The 23,807-nt window shown below is 36.2% G+C and overlaps 6 protein-coding genes across 6 annotated transcripts; 3 read left to right on the top strand and 3 right to left on the bottom strand.

The window, feature by feature from the left end:
- Position 1: 1 nt before the first annotated feature.
- Positions 2-1,508, bottom strand: LOC105958537 (F-box/LRR-repeat protein 13). The gene is made up of 2 exons (XM_012982539.2): positions 407-1,508; positions 2-277 (listed from the first exon to the last, which is right to left on the bottom strand). Exons 1-2 carry the CDS (start codon positions 1,454-1,456, stop codon positions 2-4), a joined length of 1,326 nt encoding a protein of 441 aa, XP_012837993.2. The 5' UTR covers positions 1,457-1,508.
- Positions 1,509-2,085: 577 nt separating this feature from the next.
- Positions 2,086-11,466, bottom strand: LOC105958543 (aspartic proteinase 36). The gene is made up of 11 exons (XM_088817248.1): positions 11,400-11,466; positions 5,344-5,742; positions 4,810-4,939; positions 4,424-4,671; positions 4,113-4,340; positions 3,531-3,693; positions 3,349-3,422; positions 3,175-3,271; positions 2,942-3,008; positions 2,589-2,660; positions 2,086-2,503 (listed from the first exon to the last, which is right to left on the bottom strand). Exons 2-11 carry the CDS (start codon positions 5,586-5,588, stop codon positions 2,325-2,327), a joined length of 1,503 nt encoding a protein of 500 aa, XP_088673374.1. The 5' UTR covers positions 5,589-5,742; positions 11,400-11,466; the 3' UTR covers positions 2,086-2,324.
- LOC105970530 (protein FAR1-RELATED SEQUENCE 5-like) lies at positions 5,884-9,342 on the top strand. The gene is made up of 3 exons (XM_088817247.1): positions 5,884-6,075; positions 6,454-8,373; positions 8,455-9,342. Exons 1-3 carry the CDS (start codon positions 6,022-6,024, stop codon positions 9,265-9,267), a joined length of 2,787 nt encoding a protein of 928 aa, XP_088673373.1. The 5' UTR covers positions 5,884-6,021; the 3' UTR covers positions 9,268-9,342.
- A 4,581-nt stretch (positions 11,467-16,047) lies between the features above and the next one.
- LOC105958545 (uncharacterized) lies at positions 16,048-18,582 on the top strand. Its single transcript, XM_012982545.2, has 4 exons — positions 16,048-16,383; positions 16,526-17,731; positions 17,914-18,063; positions 18,186-18,582. Exons 1-4 carry the CDS (start codon positions 16,342-16,344, stop codon positions 18,483-18,485), a joined length of 1,698 nt encoding a protein of 565 aa, XP_012837999.2. The 5' UTR covers positions 16,048-16,341; the 3' UTR covers positions 18,486-18,582.
- A 339-nt stretch (positions 18,583-18,921) lies between these two features.
- Positions 18,922-21,301, top strand: LOC105958546 (FBD-associated F-box protein At5g60610). Its single transcript, XM_012982546.2, has 4 exons — positions 18,922-19,105; positions 19,466-20,338; positions 20,466-20,615; positions 20,819-21,301. The coding sequence occupies exons 1-4, from the start codon at positions 18,983-18,985 to the stop codon at positions 21,182-21,184; spliced, it is 1,512 nt and encodes a 503-aa protein (XP_012838000.2). The 5' UTR covers positions 18,922-18,982; the 3' UTR covers positions 21,185-21,301.
- A 179-nt stretch (positions 21,302-21,480) lies between these two features.
- Positions 21,481-23,460, bottom strand: LOC105958544 (ATPase complex subunit). Its single transcript, XM_012982542.2, has 7 exons — positions 23,251-23,460; positions 23,004-23,044; positions 22,822-22,885; positions 22,543-22,731; positions 22,350-22,421; positions 21,879-22,060; positions 21,481-21,780 (listed from the first exon to the last, which is right to left on the bottom strand). The coding sequence occupies exons 1-7, from the start codon at positions 23,395-23,397 to the stop codon at positions 21,666-21,668; spliced, it is 810 nt and encodes a 269-aa protein (XP_012837996.2). The 5' UTR covers positions 23,398-23,460; the 3' UTR covers positions 21,481-21,665.
- Positions 23,461-23,807: the final 347 nt, after the last annotated feature.

The following is a 23,807-nucleotide window of genomic DNA, read 5'->3' as shown; positions in this document are numbered from 1 at the left end:
TCTAGACAATAACAAAATTAACTGAATCTGGTAGTATTGGTTGAAAACACTTGCGCACAAGAGCTCTGGCCCTTCGTCTGCTTTCGTCGGTTTTTTCGGGGCAAATTTCCATGACAAGCTCTTTAAGTTCTGTAGCTTTTCCAACGATGTACGACCCGAATTTCATTTCGCATGAGCAGCCTTCGAGTCCCGACAGCTTCACCCATTTCAGATGATCATTTGAACCCTTCTTCACCACCTCCATACAATAATGCTCACCCCCCCATCTTGACTTCATCTGCAAAATTACCAATTTATATTATACATTTATTCGAGTTTATAGAAGTTGGATTTATAAATATTCTGAAAAATATTTTATATATATATATATATATATATATATATATATATATATATGTGAAAATACCTTAATCTCGAGTTTTTGCAGGCACGGACAAGCGTCCATGAAACGGACGAGTTCGTGGAAGCTGCGATCAGTGTATATTGAAAATTCCAACTCCACATGTTTAAGCTTTCCCATTCTTGCGAGGGGCATGTAGTCGTTGTACACATCAAAAATGTAGGTCGAAAGCTTAAGCTTCACCAATTGCTCGCTAATTACATTGCCGCGTGAGAGGATTTCGATTTCGGTTTTTCGACAATTAGTGTCCAACTCAACAAACCTCGGCAAATTTTCTAGCACGAGTTCGTAACCAATCAATGGCAAATGATATAGCCTCAAAGACTCGAAGTTCGTCATGTCTCTAATCTCAATGAATTTGATATCCCAACACGCACTTATGTTCAAGTGTTTCAACTTTGGTGCTATTAAATGATCACCTAGTATATGTACGTCGCTTAATTTATCACTACGTTCTATTGAGAGACGTTCGAGAGCAACGAAATTCGAGAGCAATAGCCTCAAACCCTCGTCGTCCAAATCAATGCCGTTTAGAGATATTTCTTTAAGGGTTTTGTTGATGCTCGTGAAATTAGAATACGAAAACGGAACCCGCAGATGAACAGTATTTATGTGTAGGTGGATGGTTTGGACTTGTTTGGAAAACGCGAAATCGAGCCACCTCTCGACTAGTCCACTCTCGATTGGCCATGACTCGTTCAAACATGTGGTTATCTGGAACCAAGGTAAGTAGAATCGAATTTCTTCTAGAATTGAACCTCCATTGTTTGAATCCAATGTCCGATCGATTACGTTAGTGCATTTCCTTATGAGTTCCTCTTCGAATAATCGATTATCATGGCCTACTTTGTGGAGGCGGAACTCCTCTTCTTCTTTAAATGCTTGTAATTGTTTGGAGGTGGGAGAAAAATCGAGGCGGGTGATGTACTTATGGAGCCCACGCCAACGTGTGGATAAGATGCTCGTGCACACAGCTTCGGCAACCGTCAGCCGCGAGATTATCGATATTAGAATATCGTCCGACAATTTGCTAATCATGTCCACCCCCATCATCATTATTAATATTGTTATTATTAATCTCACAATTACTTGCTGCTACTCTTTTTTCCTGCATAAACAAATTAGGAATACATATATGAGTTTGAGAGCCTTGTTCAATTTTTATCAACGATCAAAGAGAGAATGGCTATGTACGTAGCATGGATATATATATATATATATATATATATATATATATATATATATATATATATATATATATATATATATATATATATAGAGAGAGAGAGAGAGAGAGAGAGAGAGAGAGAGAGAGAGAGAGAGGGAGAGAGGGAGATAGGTTAATATAAGAGAGAGGTTTTTGTATAATCCTGAACATTATATATATATATATATAGAGAGAGACAGGGGGGGTTTCGTACAGAATCGAATTTTGGTAACACACCAGGAGGTCCAGGACTAGGATTCCAATAATAACGCAGATTTGGATTTGTTATTTGGGGAACAGAATCGAATTGTGTTGCAACTAGGAAACCATATATATATATATATATTTTCCTAATAATTAATAAGATAAATTTTGAATTGTTATTTGTATACATTGTGTGTAACTAAAATACCCCTTAAATTTCAAAATTTTGACACCGAAATTTGAAGTTTAAATTTGTACTTCCGAAGAAAAGAAGAAAAAAAATTTACGAGGACATCATTCCATCCGATTTTCACCTTTGTAAAATACACGACATTAGTCCCGTAATGTAATCCTCTATGAAATTTTGTGTCGAATGACCAACTAATATCTAAGTATTATACAACAAACGCAGCTGGATGGCTAAAATAACAGGGAACTAAAAGAAAAAAAGAAAAAATCTACCGGAAAAAAAATAAAGAAAAAAAAACATATATATGATTCTATAAATGGACATTACAAGAATGTAAGAACACCAAAAAATACTATATGCAACAAGAAAGCTATAATGGTGTTTGGTATTAGTAAATTGTAAACTTTGTTATGTATCGAACTGTTATTATCGAGTTGCCCCGCGTCGAAATATTCGGTTTTACCTGTACCAGTTGTCGCAGAGACATTCACAGACAACGAACCTATAATAAAGAAATATACAAATAAAAACGATTTATCACGAAACCTTGAAATTGACAAATTCTGTCGAATAAAGGAGAAACTCACAGTCGTAATTCACCCATCCGATCTGTTGGTTGGATAAATCGTAGACGACAATCTTATCTTTCAGAACAAGGTCTGCAAAAAGGATGAAAAATCAGTACAATATAAGATGATAACATATCTCAATCAAGAGAAAAACAGGGGCTGCATTTAACAAAACACATTAAAAAAATAATAAATAAAAAACGGGGCTGTACGAATCATGATTAAGACGAAAAAACTTGGAAGAAAATGAATTCAAACTCGAAAAGTACCAACACAAACATTATCTTGGAATTTGAGAAATAAACTCTCGAGATTATAAGAATAAAATAGCACATGTGCAATCACTAAAACAATGTCGATAAATTTCGTACCTCCTAAAATTGTAATTCCTTGACCCTGAATTTTCTGAATGCCGATGCACCACACTGCAGCACCGCCCTACACAAAAGCAAACCCGTTCTGCTAATTACCAACATTTAGTTCTTGAAAATCAAGAAATTATCCCGTACCAACTATTTAAAAACATTTATAACCAGGAAAAAGTAAAATACAAATTATCAGCTGGAATCCAATAAATGAAGTGCTTTATGCGACGATGAATTACCACAGAATTCTGTTGCAAAAGATAATCTTGGGGCCTCAATAACATTGATGCATCACCGGCAAAGTTTAAACTAACTGGAGGGAAAACGTCTGAGATACTGGAGAGAATAAACAAACAAACAATTTAAGAAAAAAGGAAGATGGCCACAAAAACATGAATATTGTAAAAGAAAACCTGGAGGTTGTTAGATAACACTGGTTTCCCTTGACAAGAATAGGTCGAACGGATTGTGAAACAGTTTCCGTAATCTGCACAGCAAAAAAATATCGGCACCAAAATAATATATTTAACATGCACCGATAATATCTAATGAGCGTCAATAAATAAAATATGAACAATTTTGTTAAGCAACTTACAGCAGTAACAAAAGGATCATAAGCCTCTTCCGCAAAGTATGCCAATGTTGTTCCGGAGTCAATTATTGTTCCTTGGTTGTTTGACGTTGCAAATACCGATGGATCGATGTTTAATGCCTGCCCATTTACAGCAATACTTTGTAGATTTACATTGTAATGTGGCCTGATAGTTAAGAAACAGAGAATAAATTAAACCCGAAATATTTGCCAGCTGCTGTGGAGTATACGTAAAATTGCATAAAAACGGGGACACTACCGATTAACCTTATGGAATAACACATAAGGATTTATGGAAATTACGAAGAAACTAAATCACTCCTTTCAACTTCAGTACCTATTAACCTTATTGAGTAAAAAACGCTACCGATTTCAATCACCAACAGAACCGACAAGTTAACCATTCTTTGCAAACGACATCAGTTTCTAAATTTCAATTAGACTACAGTAATTATCTTTAAAGATACTCAAGAACGTATTAGACGATGAAATTCATTTAAACCTCAATCAACAAAAAGAATCTACAGAAAAAGGGAACAAACGAATAAAAGTATAAAGCCGTCGAACAAGAAAAAAAAAACATACTGCGATGGAACGAGCGGAGTGTACACCATATTTGGCTCGACTATCTGACCAAGCACCAATATTCCACCACCACCACTTTCTCCTTTCAAACAATGAGAAAACGCATTTGGGGTGATTCCCTGCGACGAAAGCTGCGAAATAACAGATAATCCTTGTTGTCCGAATCCAAATATACCATCAACTGCCCTGTCTGGCTTTGTCAGATCCCCAGACTGTGATGTGCTACAACTGCGTAATAAAATAACAAGGGGAAGTTTTCAAGAAAAACATAATTTCGATGAATAATCTAATGAAGATGAATGAGAACCCACCCAAAAACGACGGGTGCTGAGTTATTCGAAGACAAAGAATTCCCGAGGATTGAATCGAAATAAATTGAGTCCTCTATATAATTTCCTGATGTCCCACTTCCATCACCATACTGAAATGTGTATCCACACTGATTCTGATCCGAACAGCCAGAATCGGATGATTCTGCTCCCAAAGCACATCTTCGGTCGGAACATGAGATTGGAGAAGCTGTTGATGAGCTGGCAGGATCGAAAAACTCGAGCTCCAACTGTCAAAAAAGAAAAAAAGCAATACAATTCCATAATTACATAAACCATATCATATCTTGGCTTACAAAACAATTAGCGAAGAGAAATTTAAAAATTATAAATATATGTATATGGTTTGCAAGAAACGAGGTACGTACTTGGAGTCCACTGGACGTGGGGCAACCGGTACAAGGATTGCAGCCAACCCATAGCACATCACTTCCAGTATCTATCTGTACATAGAATTCTTTTGGTGGAGTCCCCAATTTCACTCTTGTAAAGTATAGCCTATAGAACAAGATTCACCATCCCGATAAATTTAACGAATTCATACGATCGATACACCTCTGTAAAGAGAGAGAATAATTCGAAAAGGCAACCAGTAGCTTAAAAATATGATCACGAATTGGATAAGGACTTCAAAAAAAAAAATTAGATGCACTTTTGTAATAAGGAAGCAACAAATTTGACTCATGAAGCTAATTTGGGGGAAAATCACAAATCATTCATAAGAAAAATGAACAGCAGGAAATGATTAAAAACTTTACCCCCATTCAAAATCACATATTTGATGTTTAAATTCAGATAAAAATACACGCACAAATCACACATGCGGATAACATATATTACATACATAAATAAATGTATGCATAATTGTGTATGTAATTTAGATATATATTAGATATATATACCCAACAAGGTAAGGATCATAGGTGCCTTGAACAGGGAAATCAACAACCCCCAAAGGTTGCTGCTGCTGCAGGAATCTACCGTGTCTAACGCGGTCACGGTCCCTGAGTTGACTCACCCCCATTCCGTCGTGACTCGCCCTCTCCAGAGCAAGCATCACGTTCCTCCCTTCGCCGCCGACCAATACGCCGACAGCCACCGTCAATAGCAGAGCCGCCGACACCACCAGAATCCCCGCCGGCGGCATTTCCTTCAATCGAAAACCACCTTTTATTCTCCCCCTTTTTTCGCCTTTCCTTATACTCTAAGAAATATAACGGCTATATGTACTGTAAATCTTATGCAATTACCGGCACACATACGTACAATAATATCGATAGATATATATATATAGGGGGCAACTATTTTGAATACTAACTTTTGCTTAGTTGAATACCAAAAAAATAGAAATTAAATAATTAATTGGAAATTACTTTAATACCCTTAATGAAAATTAAAACCAAATAATATTACAAATACTATTTTTCTTTCTTAAAAACCAAATAATCAAAAACCTAAAAAAACATTTCCCTCCTCACTCCCAAACCCCTCACCTCCTCCACCTCCTTCTTCTCCCTCCCCAAAAACCCTCCTAAAAAACCCCAAAACAAAAGAAATCAAAACCTTACACAACTTGCAAAATGGCCTCAAATGACAATAGAATGGTAGTTTACGAGCAAGGAGAACCCATTCAGGTATGTATTCATGTATTTTTTGAGCTAAAACATCGATTTTGAAATTTTTTTTTTTTTTAAGCTCGCCATGTATTTTCGACACATACAGGTCGAAAATACACCTATTTTTCGACATGTATGTGTCGAAAATACCCTTAGATTTCGACACTTAAGTGTCGAATTATGATGCAATTTTCGACACTTAAGTGTCGAAAATTACCCAAAGTTTCGACACTTAAGTGTCGAAAATTGCATCATAATTCGACACTTAAGTGTCGAAATCTAGGGTAATTTTCGACACTTAAGTGTCGAAAATTGCATCATAATTCGACAACTTAAGTGTCGAATTTGTTCCTGTTGCAAATTTACTTGTCTTATATTTTCGACTCTTTTGTGTAGATCGATTGCACCCATTCATTTACCACGTCCGAAAAATTCCCAACAAAAGAAGCTTTAATGGCATGGGTTCGTGAAGTATGTAAAAGAATTGGAATGGTGTTAATGATTGGGGGTTCGAGTGACGGGGATAGAGGACGTAGGACACCGTATGTGATTGTTCGTTGTGAGCGTGGGGGCCATTATGTTGGCAAGAAGGTACCAGGTGAAGATGATCAAAGACCGGGAAAAAGGAGCACCGGTTCAAAGAAATGCAATTGTCCGTTTAAATTGAAGGGGACAAGGGAACACAAGGATGATGAAAAGGCTGAGTGGAAATTGGATGTTAGTTGTGGTATTCACAACCACAACTTATTCGAAAACTTGCACGGACACTCTTATGCCGGAAGATTATCAAAGGAGGATGTTTCCTTTGTTCACACTATGAAGAAAGCAATGGTGAAACCAAGGGAAATTCTAAGAGCATTGAAGCAAAAGGACCCGTCTAATGTAACTGGTATGAAGACAGTTTACAATACTATCTCTAAGTTAAATTTCAGTGAATTGGATGGGAGATCTCAATTGCAATCATTGTTTGTCAAGTTGAAAGAAGATGAATACCTCTCGTACCATAGATCGAACGAGTTGAATGCGATTACCGACTTGTTTTGGATCCACCCGAAATGCATTAAGTTGGCACAGTCGTATCCGTACGTATTCGTCATCGATTGCACGTACAAGACCAATCGTTACGGACTCCCATTTCTTGAGATTGTGGGTTTTACTTGTACCAACAAGACGTTCTCAATTGCCTTTGCTTACTTGGACCACGAAAAGACGGAAAATTTTGAATGGGCGTTGCGTTGTTTGAAGGAGGCCATGACCAGTTGTCCTCGGCCTAATTGCATTGTAACAGATCGAGATTTGGGTTTAATGAAAGCAGTGGCCAATGTGTATCCATCGAGTCATCACTTGCTGTGTCGGTGGCATGTGAACAAGAATATAGTGGCCAATTGTAAGAAATTGTTCCCAAAGGACATCACCAAATGGAAGCAATTTCAGTCGAGTTTTTCGGCTCTTATTGAAAGAAATACCATAGAGGAGTTCAATGAGGATTGGGAGGATTTGAAAAGAACATTTATTGGTTATCTCCCGGCTATAGAGTATGTAGCTAATTCATGGTTGGATCCGTACAAGGAGAGACTTGTATCGGTGTGGACAAATAAGTATACTCATTTTGGAACGTACACTTCTAATAGGGTGGAGGGGGCACACGGACGAATGAAAAGGGATGTGCGTAATTCAACTGGCACATTTGTGGATTTGTATACGAAAGTCCACAATCAAATTGTCGAACAACACAATGACATCAAGGCTTCCTTTGAAGTAAGTAAAAATACTTACGAGCACACTTTCAAAACGTTGATATACAATGAGCTTCGTGGAAGTATCTCAAAATACGCTCTACAACTACTCAAAGTTGAGGTGGACAATGCGAAACTATTGCAACCGAGCGATATGGGTTGTAGTTGCGCCATCCGAACAACCCACAGTCTACCATGTCGCCATGAACTTCATGAGTATGTTGTTGTGAACAAATGTCCTATCCCACTTGAGTTAATAGGCTCGTATTGGAAACACATGAGTATGGAGCCCGCCGCGACCACAGGCCAAGTCATCCTACCAACCATCGACGAAGAATTATCGGAATACCAGAAGCTCTTTGAATGTGCCGATCTCGATGCCAAAACTCGATTGCGCAACCATTTGAGACATTTTACCCACCCAGAGAAGACTAACCTTACGGAGCCAAGTGAAAAAGTTGTTAGCAAAGGTCGACCGGCAAAAAGTAGGAAAGACAAATCAAGCACTCGGGACAAATCACATTTTGAGTATGTGGAGCCAAAGAAAAAAAAATCGAAGCAAGCTAGTTGTTCTCCAAAGGTAAATGTCGCTACTATCGTCTCATTTCATTGAAATTGTATTTTATAATTGTGCTGAGTAATGAAATGTAATATACTGCAGCTTATACCTGTACTGATGAGATTACGAGGGCATTCGAATGATTCTTTCAACACTATACCAACTCAAGAGTCAGGAAAAAGCACTATACCGACACAAGAGTCGGTCAAACCATTATTTGAAGATGCAGATGTGGGATTGCCACCAGGTTTGATCGGCAAGAATAAGTACATTGACACGATCCATCCACGATTTCGTATGCACGTTCGAGAAATCATCAATGTCGGTTCAGATGGACACTGTGGATTTCGGGCAGTTGCCTCTATGATGGGATTTGGAGAAGATGAATGGGGTCGAGTGCGAGATGACATGCTACGGGAGTTGACTTCTAATTTTTCCACTTACACGACCATGCACCGTGGCGAAGAAACCGTTAGAAGCATGCAAGCTATTGTGAGTAACTGGGATGTTCCTGCAACTCGTGATCATTGGATGTCTTTGCCAAATATGGGTCATGTAATTGCTTCAACATACAATATTGTGCTTGTCTACTTATCCAAGTATCAGTGTCTCACGTTCCTTCCCCTATCGAGCGATCCAAAGCTTTTCAGCGAGAGGCAAGAGCACGGTATGGCATTCGTCGACAACTGTCACTTCGTGCATGTTGTATTGAACAAGAATTGTCCAATACCTCCTATCGCCGATTATTGGTACCGATGTCATGATCCTAAAGCTGATGGTTGGAAGCCTGCAGAAATGGATGGTCGGATTACAGCATTTCGAGAATTAATAGGTCAAAATGTTGCCACGCGAGAGAGTTTCGAGATTATTACTATATCAGACAATGGTGATAGTTCTCCCAACATAAATATGTAAAGTTACTGGTGCTACATTTCAATGTTATTAAGTGTTGGGTTTTTATTTGAAAAAACTATGTTTTTTTTTTAAACCCCAAATATATTGCAATGTAAGATAAAAAACACATGTACGTAGTTTTTGGACAAAAAAAAAATAAATTTGCAATTTTTTCCCAAAAAAAAAAATTTGTATACAGACCAAATTCGACAGCTAGCTGTCGAATTACACACAGTAATTCGACAGCTAGCTGTCGAATTGGGACTGTATACAAATTTTTTTTTTTTGGAAAAAATTGCAAATTTATTTTTTTTTTGTGAAATTAACCCCGAATATATTGCAATGTAACATAAAAAACACATCTAAGTGTTTTTGGACAAAAAAAAAATAAAATTGCAAACAGCTCCAATTCGACAGCTAGCTGTCGAATTATTGTGTATAATTCGACAGCTAGCTGTCGAATTTGAGCTGTTTACATTTTTTTTTTTTTTTGAAAAAATTGCAATTTTATTTTTTTTTTGTGCAATTAACCCCAAATATATTGCAATGTAAGATAAAAAACATATTGTAAGTGTTTTTGGAAAAAAAAAAAAAAAAAATTACAAATTTTCAAAAAAAAAAAAATTTGATACAGCTCAAATTCGACAGCTAGCTGTCGAATTACTCTCTGTAATTCGACAGCTAGCTGTCGAAATTTAGCTGTATCAAATTTTTATTTTTTTGAAAAATTTGTAAATTTTTTTTTTTTTTTTTTTTTGTGAATTTAACCCCAAGTATATTGCAATGTAAGATAAAAATAATTTGATACAAGACTAATCCCAAATATATTTCAAATTACCAAAAATAATTTCATTACAAACAACCAAAATCCATATAAAACTAAATTAAAAAGCAAGTAAAACAAATAAAATCCATAAAACAACATCCATCTAAAAAAATACAAGACTAATCCTGTGTTTTTTTCTTCCTACTAAACACGCGTTTCACAACCGCCTGTGGGGCATCGGACGAGCTCGATGGCGGTGGAAGTGGCCCTATCGAGCTACCTGGAGGTGGTGGTGGTGGGGCATCCGACGACCTCGAAGGAGGTGGAAGTGGGGCATCCGGCTCGATCAATCTGACAATATCATTTAGGGTCCCCCACATGACCGTATGAGCGTCGGATGGCGCAAGTCCCCGTACCTCGCTAAGTGTACCCTTCACCAACTCCAAAATTTGTGAAAGTTGGACCTCCTTATCGGTACCACCCTCTGGACGAGCTTCATGGGGTCGAGGTCGATCCGCCTGGGGTCGAGTAGGATGGGCTCCATGCCTACTCAGTTGTAACATGCATCTGGGTCGGAATATGGGGTAAATGAAACCTGTCGAAATATGGGGTAATTTTCGACAGTTTACTGTCGAAAATGGATTGAATTTTCGACAGGTTGCTGTCGAAAATGAAACCCATTTTCGACAGTAAACTGTCGAAAATAACAAAATCAAAAGCAACCCTTTCACCATTTTCGACATCTACATGTCGAAATTTGGATGAATTTTCGACAACAACATGTCGAAAATTCATCCAAATTTCGACATGTACAGGTCGAAAATGGAGAACGAAGAACCGACCCACGAATCTCAAATCAATGCTCAAATCGACTGAAATCAGATGCACCCATTACTAATTAACGATCATTCTAACCTAAAACAACCAAATCCTAATTACCCATATCAAACATTCAAATCTTAAATAAATATTAAAGAAAAAAAAAATCGAAACAACTATAACTTACTATTCGAAGAAGACGACGGCGGCGGCTTTGGGCGACGTTGGGCGGCGTGGGCGGCGTTAGGCGGTGTTTGGCGTCGGCGTCCGGCGGCGGCGATGGTTGGGCGGCGGCGGCGGCGTCGGGCGGCGTGAGGTTGACGGAGGGAGTTTTTGTGTTTGATTTTTTTTTTCTTTTTTTTTTATTTGGTTTTCAAATAGGTAATTTCAAAGAAAAATTAATGTAATTAGTATTTTGTATGAAAGGGTATTTTTGTACTTTTATTTTTATTTTGGTATTAAAGTAAGAAAAAACTTAAAAATATGTACTCAATTGTGGTTTTCAACTAGGTAGTATTCAACTAAGCAAAAATTAGTATTCAAAATAGTTGCCCCCATATATATATGCTTTTGTATGTATTGTATACGTATGTGTATTGTATAATCAATTGTCTGTGTGCGTGAATTTTGAGGGTAAAATAAATAAAAGAATGAGAGAGAGAAAGCTAGAGAGAGAGAGAGAGAATACGCGAGCGACAACAGCTGATAACTGAAGTTTGATTTAATTAAATAATATTAATTAAAAAGAAAATCAGATTACGTTGTTGTGTATCTATACTAGTATCTAAAATTAGGTACACACCAATTGCGTGCGTTTCAAATGATTGTACATTGAGCATTAAGTGATGTACCTATCAATTTTCTTTAACAAAGTGTGAAAAGGACCCAATAATTTTTAGTATTCTCGTTTAAACATTTTTACCCAAACTTATTTTATAAAATGGTTTCCATTTTCCAAACATTTCTAGAATTATTATTGTGAATAATTTTTGAATTAAAAAAATGGATAAATAATATAAATTGTTAGATAATTATTTTGAGCAGATTGTGACAGCTAGTTGTGGATTATTGAAAATACCAACAAAGTAGATGGAAACAAGGCTGCAAAAGTCCAGCTTGAAACTTTTAGGCAATTGTCTTGACACGGTTTATACCATGCTATATTGGCTGAAATGAGTGAATTTTATTATTAATAAGTCCACAAACAAAAACGCACTTATATGTGTGCATAGATTAACGGTAAAATTCTACCTCGTGTAACCTTCACCAAGTCTTGAAATATGATTAGTATAATCAAGTTATTCAAGATTGGTGCATTCTTTATAGACAATATAAGAAAATTATTGACAGTGTCAACATTTATGAGGCGAGATCGTGACACATACATAGTCTAGTGTAGTTTATATCTCTTGTGCAGTTTTCTTGATGTTGTACAAGACGGAGTTTACCCAGTGCACTTCGATGCGCATACGTCTTCTCTTGCCATTCAGAAAAATAAAATTAAAAAAATAAAAGAGTTATTAATGAACAAACAAATCTTTTACTTTCTCTTAAACTTTGTATGTTGTCACTAATTAGGTAACATATTGACATATTTAAAATATTATTCAAATAATTTTGTGTTAAGATGATTCACAACTTTCTTTTGTAGACCACTTTTTTTTTTTTTTTTATTGAGATGCTAAAGCCTAAAGCACACCCCCCACGAACCTTCTTAACACCATTCTTTATTTCTTTGAATTTTCACATGCATACTTTAGCAAAACATATATTAGTGCTCCAATTATTTCAAGTCTTTCACTTTGCTCCTAAGAAATGGACATAAAAGCTAAGTGGGTCTTGCCTTTTGCTTCAATATTACCAAATTACCCTAGATTACATATATTTTTCTACAATTTAAGTACAAAAAATACTAGCAAAATACATTTCTAATAATATGAGTGAGCTATTGAAAAAACGTTGAAATACTGACAAGTTCAACTTAACAATCGTTGGCAAATGAACTTGAACTTTGATCAACTGACACAAAATTAGTTGCTCCAACAGCCAGTTAGTACTAACTGTAACTTGTTTTACACAATAAAGTTTGAATTTACTCTATTGCAATTTATAGTGTATATATTATATTTTGTTATAAATTAGAATGTTGTATATTAGGATAAATAGTTAGATTATATGACCAAAGTAATGGTTTTGAGAATACAATTATTACTTTTGTCAATAAATATTGTTACACCAAACACATTTTGTGTTGTGAGAAAAAAAAAAGAAACATATTTTATTTATCGTATAAAATTATTTATAGTGAGGATGCTTTTGCTTTCTAGAATGGAGGAACTGGTTTGGCTTTGACCAAAACGTTGACCCAAAAGTAGGTGACCAATAATATTGCTCAATTGACAAAATCATTGAATCCTTTTATTTTATTTTTGATAATTAATTGAATCCTTTAATACTACTATATTAATATTTGCATTTGAAAATCTTGGACCTTGAAATAAATATTTGAACATCACTGTTTTAAATTACTTACAATTGACAAAAAATATTGCCCCTTAGTACAATTAAAAATTAAAAATGTGGACTTTATCTTTAAATTATTAATTATTTTTAAATAATACTCTCGTTTGATGTCACTTGAGTTTTTCAATTGCAATTAATAGTTGGATTTTGACCCGATCCAAAATCATTTCGGGTTTGGGTTGTCAAGAAAATTAATTGAAAAAATAATATTTAAATAAATAAAGGTTAAATGGTTGGGCCTTGAGAACCAAAAGCCTGCTTCTGTGGGCATTATATTGGGCCTAAAGAATGTAAGTGCTAACTCACATATTCATAAAAAAATTCAAATTAAATTCAATTGATATTATTTTTTTTTCTTTTCAATTTGACTAATTTTCTACTTTAAGGTATAAATCATTAATTTGAGCTACTAAAATATTGCAGAAAACATGGGTAACATCGTTTATATTCGAGATACAATTCCACAGTCACACTAATATTAAATTATTAGGCCTCGTTTGCTTAATGCTATTAATCTGTATTAACTAAATAGTAGGGTTAGTAAGATGTTTGGTTGATGAGATTCGCATTTAGTCAAGCCCGTTATTATACTCAAAGTCCGCCATTAAGTGTTATTATTTGGTTAAATTAGCAGCAACTCCCCCTGCGATTAATTTTTGTAGGGGTGATTAAAAGAGAAAATTACAATTTTATCCTTAAAACAATATCTTAATTTGTTTAATTAAAATACTTTTTAGACAATTCACATTAAGTAATAGAATTTAACAAATTTAATACAAGATTTAATCTAACGAATCAAACATCTTTCTGACTAAATAATTAATTGGTCAGTAGAATATTAATCCAATCTCACCTAATCCAATGTAATACGATATAGGTAAGCAAACGATATTATTACCACAAGATGACGTCACGACCAGGCACGTACCGCACAGCCCGCACCTTCGGGTGCAGCACAAACAGAACAACCGAAGCACCGTAAGCAAGCCACGTGGGCCCGTAAAGCCCGAACTCGTTCACGCACCCAACCAACACATTACACACGAACCAATCCAGAACCCCAAAATCCCGACAAGGCATAACCATAGCCACGCACCCAAGCCAAGCAACAGCAAAGCACAAAAACCCCACCACATCCCCAAACAATTTAATCCTCAAAAAAACCTGAAACAAAACTCCCGCCAAAATCGAAAACCCAATCCCCACAAATTTCATCCTTCTCTCCATTTCCGTACTACCAACAACGGCAGTTTCTCGATTATCGACGTCGAACATGGCCGCCGACAAACCGGCGGTGAACAACGAAACCGCCGCGACGAAAACCGGAAAAAACCGATCTCTCTTATCCAGTGCGAGCGAGAATACAGTAAGCCTGACCAAAAAGTCAACGTAAAGACCGAAGTCAACTTCTTCTCCGTCGCCAATGAAAAAAAAGTGGAATATTGTTATTATTACAAATGCGTAGGCTAAGATCAGATGTATGTGGATCGGCCGACCAGAAACGACGTACAGATACGAAGGTAATGAAAATCCGATAACGGTCAGTTTGAGGTGGGTTGTTAAGGAAGTTATAATGGAGTGACGAGGACGATGAACGAGAGAGTAGGTGGATGAATGGCAGACTGAGGTTGTAAGAAATCTCTGTAGTAGAAAGATTACGAAGTGGGGTTTGTTGTTGTTGATTTGTTCGTGGTGGTTGAGAGATTTGAATCCTAGAGAGAGAAAGGTGGCGGTGATTATTGACCAGCATGAGAAGTATACAAGTGCTGGAATCTCCATTGATGGCGGTTTTTAAGTTCTTGCAGTGGGAGTGTTGAAGCTTTTGGGAGAAAGTTATATGGTAATGGAGTTTCAGATCTGGAGGAGAGTTGATGGTGACGTGGCAGTTTTTGATTGGTTAGTGGAGTCACTTGAGTTAGTTGACTTTTTTTTTTCTTCTTTGGTTTGAACAAAAAGTCATAGTTAGTACGCAACCAAGTTGATTAGTTGTGTATTAATTGATGGGCCAATTGTTTATGATTTTGGGGAAATTACAATTTTATCCCTTGATTTTGCACTAATTCAGTATTTGGTCCCTCATGTTTAAAAATTCAGTATTTTTTTAAAATTTCCGTCAATGTTTGGTTAGTACTAATGGAATTAAACTTGTGCCCGTCACTGATTTAATGGACGAACTAATGGTAGATTGACGGAAATGACTAAAATTGTTAAATAATTAAAAAATGAGGGACCAAATACGAACATGGAGGACCAAATACGAAAGTTGTACAAACTTAAGGGGTGAAAACTGTAATTGTTCCTAATTGATTTTGGGCTTTTTTGTAATATGGCAGATAAAGTCTCCGTTTCTTTCATTGTTTTGTTTTCTGCACTAATTAGATCTTCAAATCTTTCCTTTCATCACTAATTTTTTTACATTACCCTTTCTGCAAAAACCACCAATGTATAATCTCGAATTGTCGAAAAAACACTCGTGTTAAAAAAATTAGCACATAACCCCCTGTGAAAATTAGTCAAAGCCAAAAAGGACCCTCCGAGCTCAATATGCGATGCACTCGCGGTTTGTGCGATTGGGAGTCTGATTTTTGACCTAAAAAGACTCAAATACCCCAGACTCAACATTTTCGAAAATTAAAAAATTTTCCAGGATTTTTCACATGCTTTTAAAATGAAGTTTTTAGAATTTTCGATTCAGTCCCTAACAATTTCAGAAAATCCCTCTCTCCAAATTGCATAGGACCAAATTGCAATTTTCATAATTTCTTAAAACCTAATCATCTTCCTTCTCCCTCTCCTTCTTCTCTGCTCCTCTGCTAAAAAAGAAAGGGGACAAAAATTCCAGCCCCCCCTCTCCAGAATTCCAGCCCGTTTGCAAAAGAAGGAAAAAGAAAAAAAAATGCTTTCTCCATTGAAACCCGGTGAAAAAAATTCCTCTGTGGTTATTATTTAAAGCTCATATTTGCGTCTGTATTTTCGTAGATAACGAGATGCCGAGGAGGAGGAGAAACAAGAATAAAAATCTACCGAAGGTGATGACTAATCAAATTAAATCCCTCTATTTATTTATTTATTTATTTATTTATTTATTTATTTATCACCTGCAGCATCTAATCTGTATATCCTCATCAGCATATATATATATTGATGCATAATTCATATGTTTTATTGCAGGAAGAAGACACGTCAGCAGGTAAAAACAATAATAATAATAATATTAATGTTGATGATGATGAGGAGGAGGTTGACAAGATCAGCAAATTGCCGGACGATGTTCTAATATTGATAATCTCATGGTTGACGGTGGCCGAAGCTGTGCGCACGAGTATCCTATCCACACGTTGGCGTGGGCTCCACACATACATCACCCGCCTCGATTTTTCTGACACCCTCAAACAATTAGAAATAATTCCTTGTGTCGAAGATTCTGAAGAAGAAGAACAACAACAACAAGTCGAGGAAGATTTAGAAAAAGAAGAAGAACATCTAAAAGAAGTAGAAGAAGAAGAAGAAGTTGTCGAAGAAGAAGAAGAAGAAGAAGTTGTCGAAGAAGAAGAAGAAGTTGTCGAAGAAGAAGAAGAAGACGAAGAAGAAGAAGAAGAAGAAGAAGAAGAAGAAGAAGAAGAAGAAGAAGAAGAAGAAGAAGAAGTTGTAGAAGAAGAAGTTGTTGAAGAAGTTGTCGAAGAAGAAGAAGTCAAAGAAACAGAGTGCTATAAATTCGTAAAGAAATACGCTAGCATAATTGACCACACATTGGATACACACAATGGAGGTGCAATTTTACAAGAATTTCGACTTCACATACCTTGGTATACGTACCCATATTACGATGATAATGATCAAAGCACTTGCCCAAAAAAGAGGTGCCTAATCCAAAAATGGCTCGAGTTTGCATTTTCGAAACAAGTCCTAATCATCCACGTACGGTTAGATTGCAGCCACAGGTGGGCCCTCTTTCCATTTTTCTCGAGCAAAAACGAAACCCTCAAAGAATTGTCCCTAAATTCAGTTGATGTGGATGACGAGTTTCTCGAGCTACTTCTCTCGAATTTCGTTGCCCTTGAGCGTCTATCGATCGAACGCAGCTATAGACTAAGTGTTGTACGTTTATTAGGCGATTTATTAGTAGCTCCGAAGTTGAAGCATTTTGTCATAAGTGAGTGTTGTGAGATCAAATCCGTCGAGATTAGAGACTTGACGAACCTCGAATCTCTGTCGCTTCATCGATTGCCACATCATTACAAACTCGTGCTAGAAAATGTTCCGAGTCTTGTTGATTTGGACACGTGCAAAAATATCGGGATTCAAATCCTTTCGCAGGGCATTATTAGTGGCCAATTGGTGAAGCTCAAGCTCTCGTCCGACCCCTATCATGATATCGTAAGCATATATATATATATATATATATATATATATATATATATATATATATATATATATATATATATATAAATTGTTTTTTTTTTCATACATGCACGGATGCTACTTGACATATAGTTCTTGATATGTAACATATGATCAAATTATGTATATCATATATGGGCATGTAATATTTTTTGCAGTCATATGATGACGTGGACGACATGTGCCTCCCGAAACTAGTGAAGATTAAACATATGGAGTTGGAATATTCTATCCGTGGTGATGGTAACATTCGTGAACTGTTTCATTTCATCGAGGCTTGTCCGTACATGCAGAAACTTAAGATTCGGGTACTTGTCTTTCAGTTTAATTAATTCTAACAATTCGATATAAGTTATAACATAAGGGTACTGTTGCCGTTCACAATATTATCCAAATAAATTGTTTAAACAATTTTTTTTTTTTTTTACAGTTTGTATGGCATAAATGTCCGAGCAATTATATGTATGATCGTAGTGCACAATATCGTATTAAGGCGGTGACCAAAACTTCGTACGATCATCTCAAAAGGGTGGAATTAGTAGGGCTCTTTGGGTGCCCACGTGAATACGAATTTGGATCGTGCATTATTGGAAAGGCTACCGCGCTTGAAGAGATGTTCGCAGAAACGCGCGCCTACGACAATGTCATAATGGAACGGAAGGCGATATCCCGTGTATGGAAGTATTTTAGAAGAAAATTGCCAAAATCGGTTAATTTGGTTGTCGAGTAGATAATCTTAGGATATTGCTTTGCTAGCTTGTGTTTGAGTTTAATGTTTCATAAATTTGACTGGGATTATTTTATTTATGATCAAATTTTTTGATATAGTTGTAGTCTTTGTCATTCTTCAGTTGCAAATTACGGAAAAACCTTTTTTAGTTTGGATAGTTTCTACCCGTTTTTGTGCAAAAATGCAGTTCTCGATGCACCACAATCTGATATTTAAAAGCAACGAGACACATTTTATAATCATCTTGTTTTATAATGTGGAGTTCGAATGAGATAAAACGGGTACAAATTAAAGAATATTCCACATAATCTAGAAGATTCATGGTTAAACATGGTGATTGTAATTACCCAAACATGAGGGATTTGTTCGTAATTTGACCTTATCTCAGGGGTTGGCCGTAGTTTACCCAATTGCTATAGATGAGAACTAAACGACACCGTTTGTTGGCAACTACTTACTAAAGCGTTGTTGCTCTTTCTATTCTGACCTCGGTGGCCATGGCTTTTGTGGCGTCGATAGGCAAGGGGGCACCGCCGCAATTACCCCGCTCCGGCGAACCATCGCTCCCTACACAGACTACCTCCGCCGCTCCTCAGCTCCCGAAATCATCCAGTTCATTGGTAACATCTAAACCCCCATCCGATCAATTTATTAAACCCTCATTTCAGCGTTGTTCATCAATTTCTGAGCGGTTTGAAGCTGCACCTTGTGTTCATTTCAATTGGAAAAGAAAAAAAATTCAATTTCCTCCATGTTTGATTTCACGAAATTAGGGTTTTTAAGGAATCATAGAATTGCAATTTGATCCCTGAAATTGAGGTTAGTTACAATTAAAATTGAAACACTAAGGGAACTTATGATGTTTAATGCTAATTATAATAATAGGCGAAATTTTCCTGCATTTCGAAAATTTGAAATAACACAGGGGGGGCAAGCGCAATTAATTTATATACACATATATATATATATTTTTGTTGCAGGAAGAAATAGCAGCAGAAGCAAGTAATTGTGACAAGATCAGCCAATTACCGGACAGCATTCTCGTATCGATAATCTCACGGCTGACAGTGGTCGAAGCTGTGTGCACGAGCATCCTGTCCACACGTTGGCGCCACCTCAGCACCTACATCACTCGCCTCGATTTTACTCCTACCCCCAAGCAACAAAAATATTTCGAGAAAAACTACGATAAAATATCCAAAGCGGAGTTCATAAAATACACTATCAATCACACCTTGGATTCACACAAGGGAGGCCAATTTTTAGACGAATTCCGACTTTGCTTACCTTTTTTTAGTTCGCAGTATCAATCATCCGAAATCGGAAGATGGCTCGAGTTTGCCTTTTCCAAACAAGTCCAAATCATTGACCTGCACGTACATACCTTTTTTCCGCGGGCCTTTTTCCCGTTTCTTCCTTGTTTGGCGAGTAGAAACGAAGCTCTACCGGCCTTCAAATCCCTCAAAGAACTATCTTTAGGGGCCGTTGATTTGGGTGATGAGGATTTAGAGCTATTGCTTTCGAATTTTATTGTTCTCGAGCGCCTCTCAATAGAATATAATGGCAAATTAAGAGTTGTCTCGATAGTTGGCGATTTAGCGCCAAAGCTGAAGCACTTGAACTTGAGGTCATGTTCGAGTATCGAAACCGTTGAGATTAGAGGCTTGATGAACCTCGTATCTTTGAGGTGTCATAAATTGCCACCTTCTTACGAACTTATGCTAGAAAATGTCCCGAGGCTTATCGAGTTTGCCACTCATGAAAATTGTGGATTTTACGATATCTTTTCAAATAATGTTTTTAGTGAGCAATTGGTGAAGCTTAAGCTCTCGACCAACTGCCTTAAAGAAATGGTAAGCATGTATGTACTATTACCGATCCTTGAATATATATATATATATATATATATATATATATATATATATATATATATATATATATATATATATTAAATTGTGTTTTATGTTTATGTTTTTTCAGCCATATGATGACATGGACGAGTTGCTCCTCCCGAAATTTGTAAAGCTTAAACATATGGAGTTGGCAGCCAATATGGGAAACGATGGTAACATTCATCAACTCGTTCATATGATCGAGGCTTGTCCATGCTTGGAGAAACTTGAGATCAAGGTACTACTATACTTGTTCTTTACATCCAAATAATAAACCCTTTGCCTGTTAATTGCACTTAGGAGCGGATGGAATTAATTACGGAAAAAACCCAATTTTATTTTTTTAAAAATAAAATATCGAATGAAAACTATTGATGACTGTATTAATACTTAATCATAAGCATCGAATATGTAACTTTACAAAGAAAAATTGTTTTGCAGTTTACATGGTTGGTAAACCCGTTTGAGTCTAGATGGGATACGGAGCATCGTTTTGATGTGGTGAAGGAGGCTTCAAACGATAATCTGAAAAAGGTGAAACTCTCAGGATTCTTAGGCTACCCAACTGAACTGGAATTCGGGTCGTACATTGTTAGGAAAGCTGTGGCACTTGAAGAGCTGGTAGTGGATATTTGCCCTGTGTCACTTAATGAAGATCTGTTCATAAGTGCTTGCACTGTACCACTTGGACGAAACCTGGTCATCTACACTTATGCTGACGACGAAACTCAACCAAGTGTAAGAGCTCGTGTTTGGCAGCATTTTCGACCAGAACTGCGAGATTCGGTTAATTTGGTTGTAGTCTAGAAAATTATATATGATCGGAGTATTATTTGGTTAAGAATATGTAAAGTGTGGATTCTACACCCATTTTTATTTTGATACAAGGCCAAAACGTGCAAATGTGAAGGAAATTAATGTAAATGTCGGCTTGTGAAGTTAAACACTTCGATTAGCTAAGAGTACTTGGACTGAAATTAGGGTGTCGAAGTCGGAAAATTCCAGAAGTTTCTACACATATAGACGAGTACGTTTCTTATCACGAATATGAAGAATAGGAAAAGGATCTGTGACTGGATAAATAAATAAATATCAAGCAGAGATTACCATCAAGAAAATCAATCGAAAAATGAATATTCTTCAAATCAAAATTTCCCTGGACATATCATCGGGTTCTAAACGAAACCCTAATACGATATGAACTAGAGATTACCAAAGTTATCTTGTTTGCCCAACTAAAAAGGGTCCTTGATTTTGATTATTCAATCATTATATTTTTCGTATCTTATTACTCTTTCATCAATAGGGCTGTGCAGCACAAAAGTGATGATAACTCATCTTGTGTTGCCAGTCCAAAACCTTGCCATCGTATTTTACCGAGTTTGTCTACTAAGAAAATGTATCTGCATTGGAAAATGAAAAGGAAAGAATATATATCTGAAAATAATTTGGAGTAGAAAACGAAAAAAAAAGAAAAATATGAGAAGAAAAAACTTGGTACCCGGTTAGAAGATTCAATATTTTAAGCTCCTTTCTGAAGTAATAATGGTCGGCGAAAGAATATACAATCTGCTTCTGTAGGGCATCTTGGTTTTCCCCTCCAGGCTTGGGTTTCCTCATGACTTTAAGAAGTAGCTTCTTTATAAGACTGCGTCTTAATAACCATGAATCTATGAAAGATACCTAACATACGAGAAAACTTTAATCAGAAAATAATTAGAAAATAAACCAACGTTTCACAATCTTGATTCTTGATACATATTAAAAACCATGATGTGACGAGATATTTCATAAAAATGAAAGACACCGAGGAAACTGCACCGATATTTCTATAGTAATGAAACACCAGATTAAAATATTAACTCGACGTTTCCTATTTCGGAAAAAAAAGGGAAAATTAGTCTTTTACCTTATTTCATAATTGGGTTGGTAAAAGTAAAGCGAAACAGGGTTTAAGCAGAAAGTGCAGTACCTCATATAACCGTATATCGCTGGAATGACCAAAGGTATTAACGAATGGTAAGGTCCACGAATCAACCATAGGCTGTCACGATTACAAAAGGCGAAATGTAAGCAACAAATTTTGTGAAGGCAATTTCAACATATCTGTAAGCATTCGTAAAAATACATTTAACTAATTTTAACAGGTTTAATCAATTTCTCACCTGCGAGCTCGCCCTAAACGACAAACACACTAAGGACGCTTTGGGAATATCCGACTTAGAAGCATCGGCATTATCCGCATCAGATGTAAAGGGCAGCTTAAGGATAGAACCATCGGAGTAGTTCACTTCCAGTGTAGGAAACTTCACTGCCGCCGTTGATGGAATTATAATCTTATTCGCCATTGCTATCTGCAAAACCACAATATACTCTCAATCCACCGCCCAAATTCAAAACCTACAGACCCGAAACAACGAAAAAGAAAAAAAATGTAAACACACCTTCCCACCATGTTGCTTCATGTCCGACATGTCGGCAAAGTAACCCCGACTCATCTCATCTTTACTGTCCTAAATTACATATAAACCTTTACATTCATATACAATAATAAATAAATAAATAAATAAAAATCATTTTCAGGAAAAATGTGTAAAAAAATAAGTGGAAATAAAAAATTACTCACAGTCGAGCTCGTTCCTTCTCAATCGCCTCCTTATTCCCCATCTAGGAAAACAAAAATTAACCAAAAAGGTTATTAATTAAACAACATAAATCAAAATCAAATTGAGATCGATTTGTATTTGGTTTCCGGAAATTGGAACAATGAAATAAAAGATTGTCTCGGTAGAATTTCTACGATCAGCAAAAAAATGCCGACATATATAATAATGGGGAAAAAATGTCGAATCTGAAGAAAAATTGCAACAGACCTGATAGATGTCGAGGAAGCGCGTGGAAGTCAATCTCGAAGGAGTGCGTGAAGGAATCTTAGGAAACAGCTTAGCTTCTTCACTGCGTAAGTTTCCGCCATTGAAAATTTTTGGAGCTACTGAAACAAGTCTCTTCAACCTCAGCATCTTCGAGGTTTTTCCTTCTCTCTCTCTTCTCGCGAATTAATTCTCTCATTTCCCACAATAAACCCAATTGTATTTTATTTAAAAAATAAATAAAAAATATTGAGAAAAATGTAAAATATTGATTAACTTTTCAGTATTATAGGCCCACTTAATTTGGCCCAATAGTCTTAGATTGGGAAACTACAAGCCCAAAATATTAATTTGTAGACAACCCAAAAAGTTACGACTCGTTTTATATAAAATAAAATAAAAAAATATTATGCCTTGACTTCTTATATCGTTCCAAAATTTTCCCCTGATGAAAAAGGTTTTATATTTTTAACTTAATTATCACTTTATAATTTCGATGATGCATAACTTCTAATTAAATGAAATTCATAAAATTGCCAAGTCGAATTGAGTTTTTGCAC

The sequence above is a fragment of the Erythranthe guttata genome, chromosome 4, assembly GCF_056151865.1.
Source record: "Erythranthe guttata isolate IM_541 chromosome 4, IM_541, whole genome shotgun sequence".
In the NCBI taxonomy this organism is placed as follows: domain Eukaryota; kingdom Viridiplantae; phylum Streptophyta; class Magnoliopsida; order Lamiales; family Phrymaceae; genus Erythranthe; species Erythranthe guttata.
Note: the sequence above shows the minus strand (reverse complement) of the source record. Positions and strands in the feature narration are given on the sequence as shown.

Bases quoted from the DNA above. Each gene is read 5' to 3' on its own strand.
- LOC105958537 (XM_012982539.2), bottom strand. From the start codon at position 1,456: ATGATGATGGGGGTGGACATGATTAGCAAATTGTCGGACGATATTCTA. The intron at 278-406 runs GTATTTTCACAT...GTAATTTTGCAG, and splicing joins TGCAAAAACTCGAGATTAAG to ATGAAGTCAAGATGGGGGGG.
- LOC105958543 (XM_088817248.1), bottom strand. From the start codon at position 5,588: ATGCCGCCGGCGGGGATTCTGGTGGTGTCGGCGGCTCTGCTATTGACG. The intron at 3,694-4,112 runs GTATGTTTTTTT...CTTAACTATCAG, and splicing joins ACTCCGCTCGTTCCATCGCA to GCCACATTACAATGTAAATC. The intron at 3,272-3,348 runs GTTTTCTTTTAC...TATTCTCTCCAG, and splicing joins TGTTATCTAACAACCTCCAG to TATCTCAGACGTTTTCCCTC.
- LOC105970530 (XM_088817247.1), top strand. From the start codon at position 6,022: ATGGCCTCAAATGACAATAGAATGGTAGTTTACGAGCAAGGAGAACCC. The intron at 6,076-6,453 runs GTATGTATTCAT...TCTTTTGTGTAG, and splicing joins AGCAAGGAGAACCCATTCAG to ATCGATTGCACCCATTCATT. The intron at 8,374-8,454 runs GTAAATGTCGCT...AATATACTGCAG, and splicing joins AAGCTAGTTGTTCTCCAAAG to CTTATACCTGTACTGATGAG.
- LOC105958545 (XM_012982545.2), top strand. From the start codon at position 16,342: ATGCCGAGGAGGAGGAGAAACAAGAATAAAAATCTACCGAAG. The intron at 17,732-17,913 runs GTAAGCATATAT...TATTTTTTGCAG, and splicing joins CCGACCCCTATCATGATATC to TCATATGATGACGTGGACGA. The intron at 18,064-18,185 runs GTACTTGTCTTT...TTTTTTTTACAG, and splicing joins TGCAGAAACTTAAGATTCGG to TTTGTATGGCATAAATGTCC.
- LOC105958546 (XM_012982546.2), top strand. From the start codon at position 18,983: ATGGCTTTTGTGGCGTCGATAGGCAAGGGGGCACCGCCGCAATTACCC. The intron at 20,339-20,465 runs GTAAGCATGTAT...ATGTTTTTTCAG, and splicing joins CCAACTGCCTTAAAGAAATG to CCATATGATGACATGGACGA. The intron at 20,616-20,818 runs GTACTACTATAC...ATTGTTTTGCAG, and splicing joins TGGAGAAACTTGAGATCAAG to TTTACATGGTTGGTAAACCC.
- LOC105958544 (XM_012982542.2), bottom strand. From the start codon at position 23,397: ATGCTGAGGTTGAAGAGACTTGTTTCAGTAGCTCCAAAAATTTTCAAT. The intron at 22,886-23,003 runs GTGAGTAATTTT...AATTTAGGACAG, and splicing joins GAGAAGGAACGAGCTCGACT to TAAAGATGAGATGAGTCGGG. The intron at 22,061-22,349 runs GTACTGCACTTT...CTCGTATGTTAG, and splicing joins GCGATATACGGTTATATGAG to GTATCTTTCATAGATTCATG.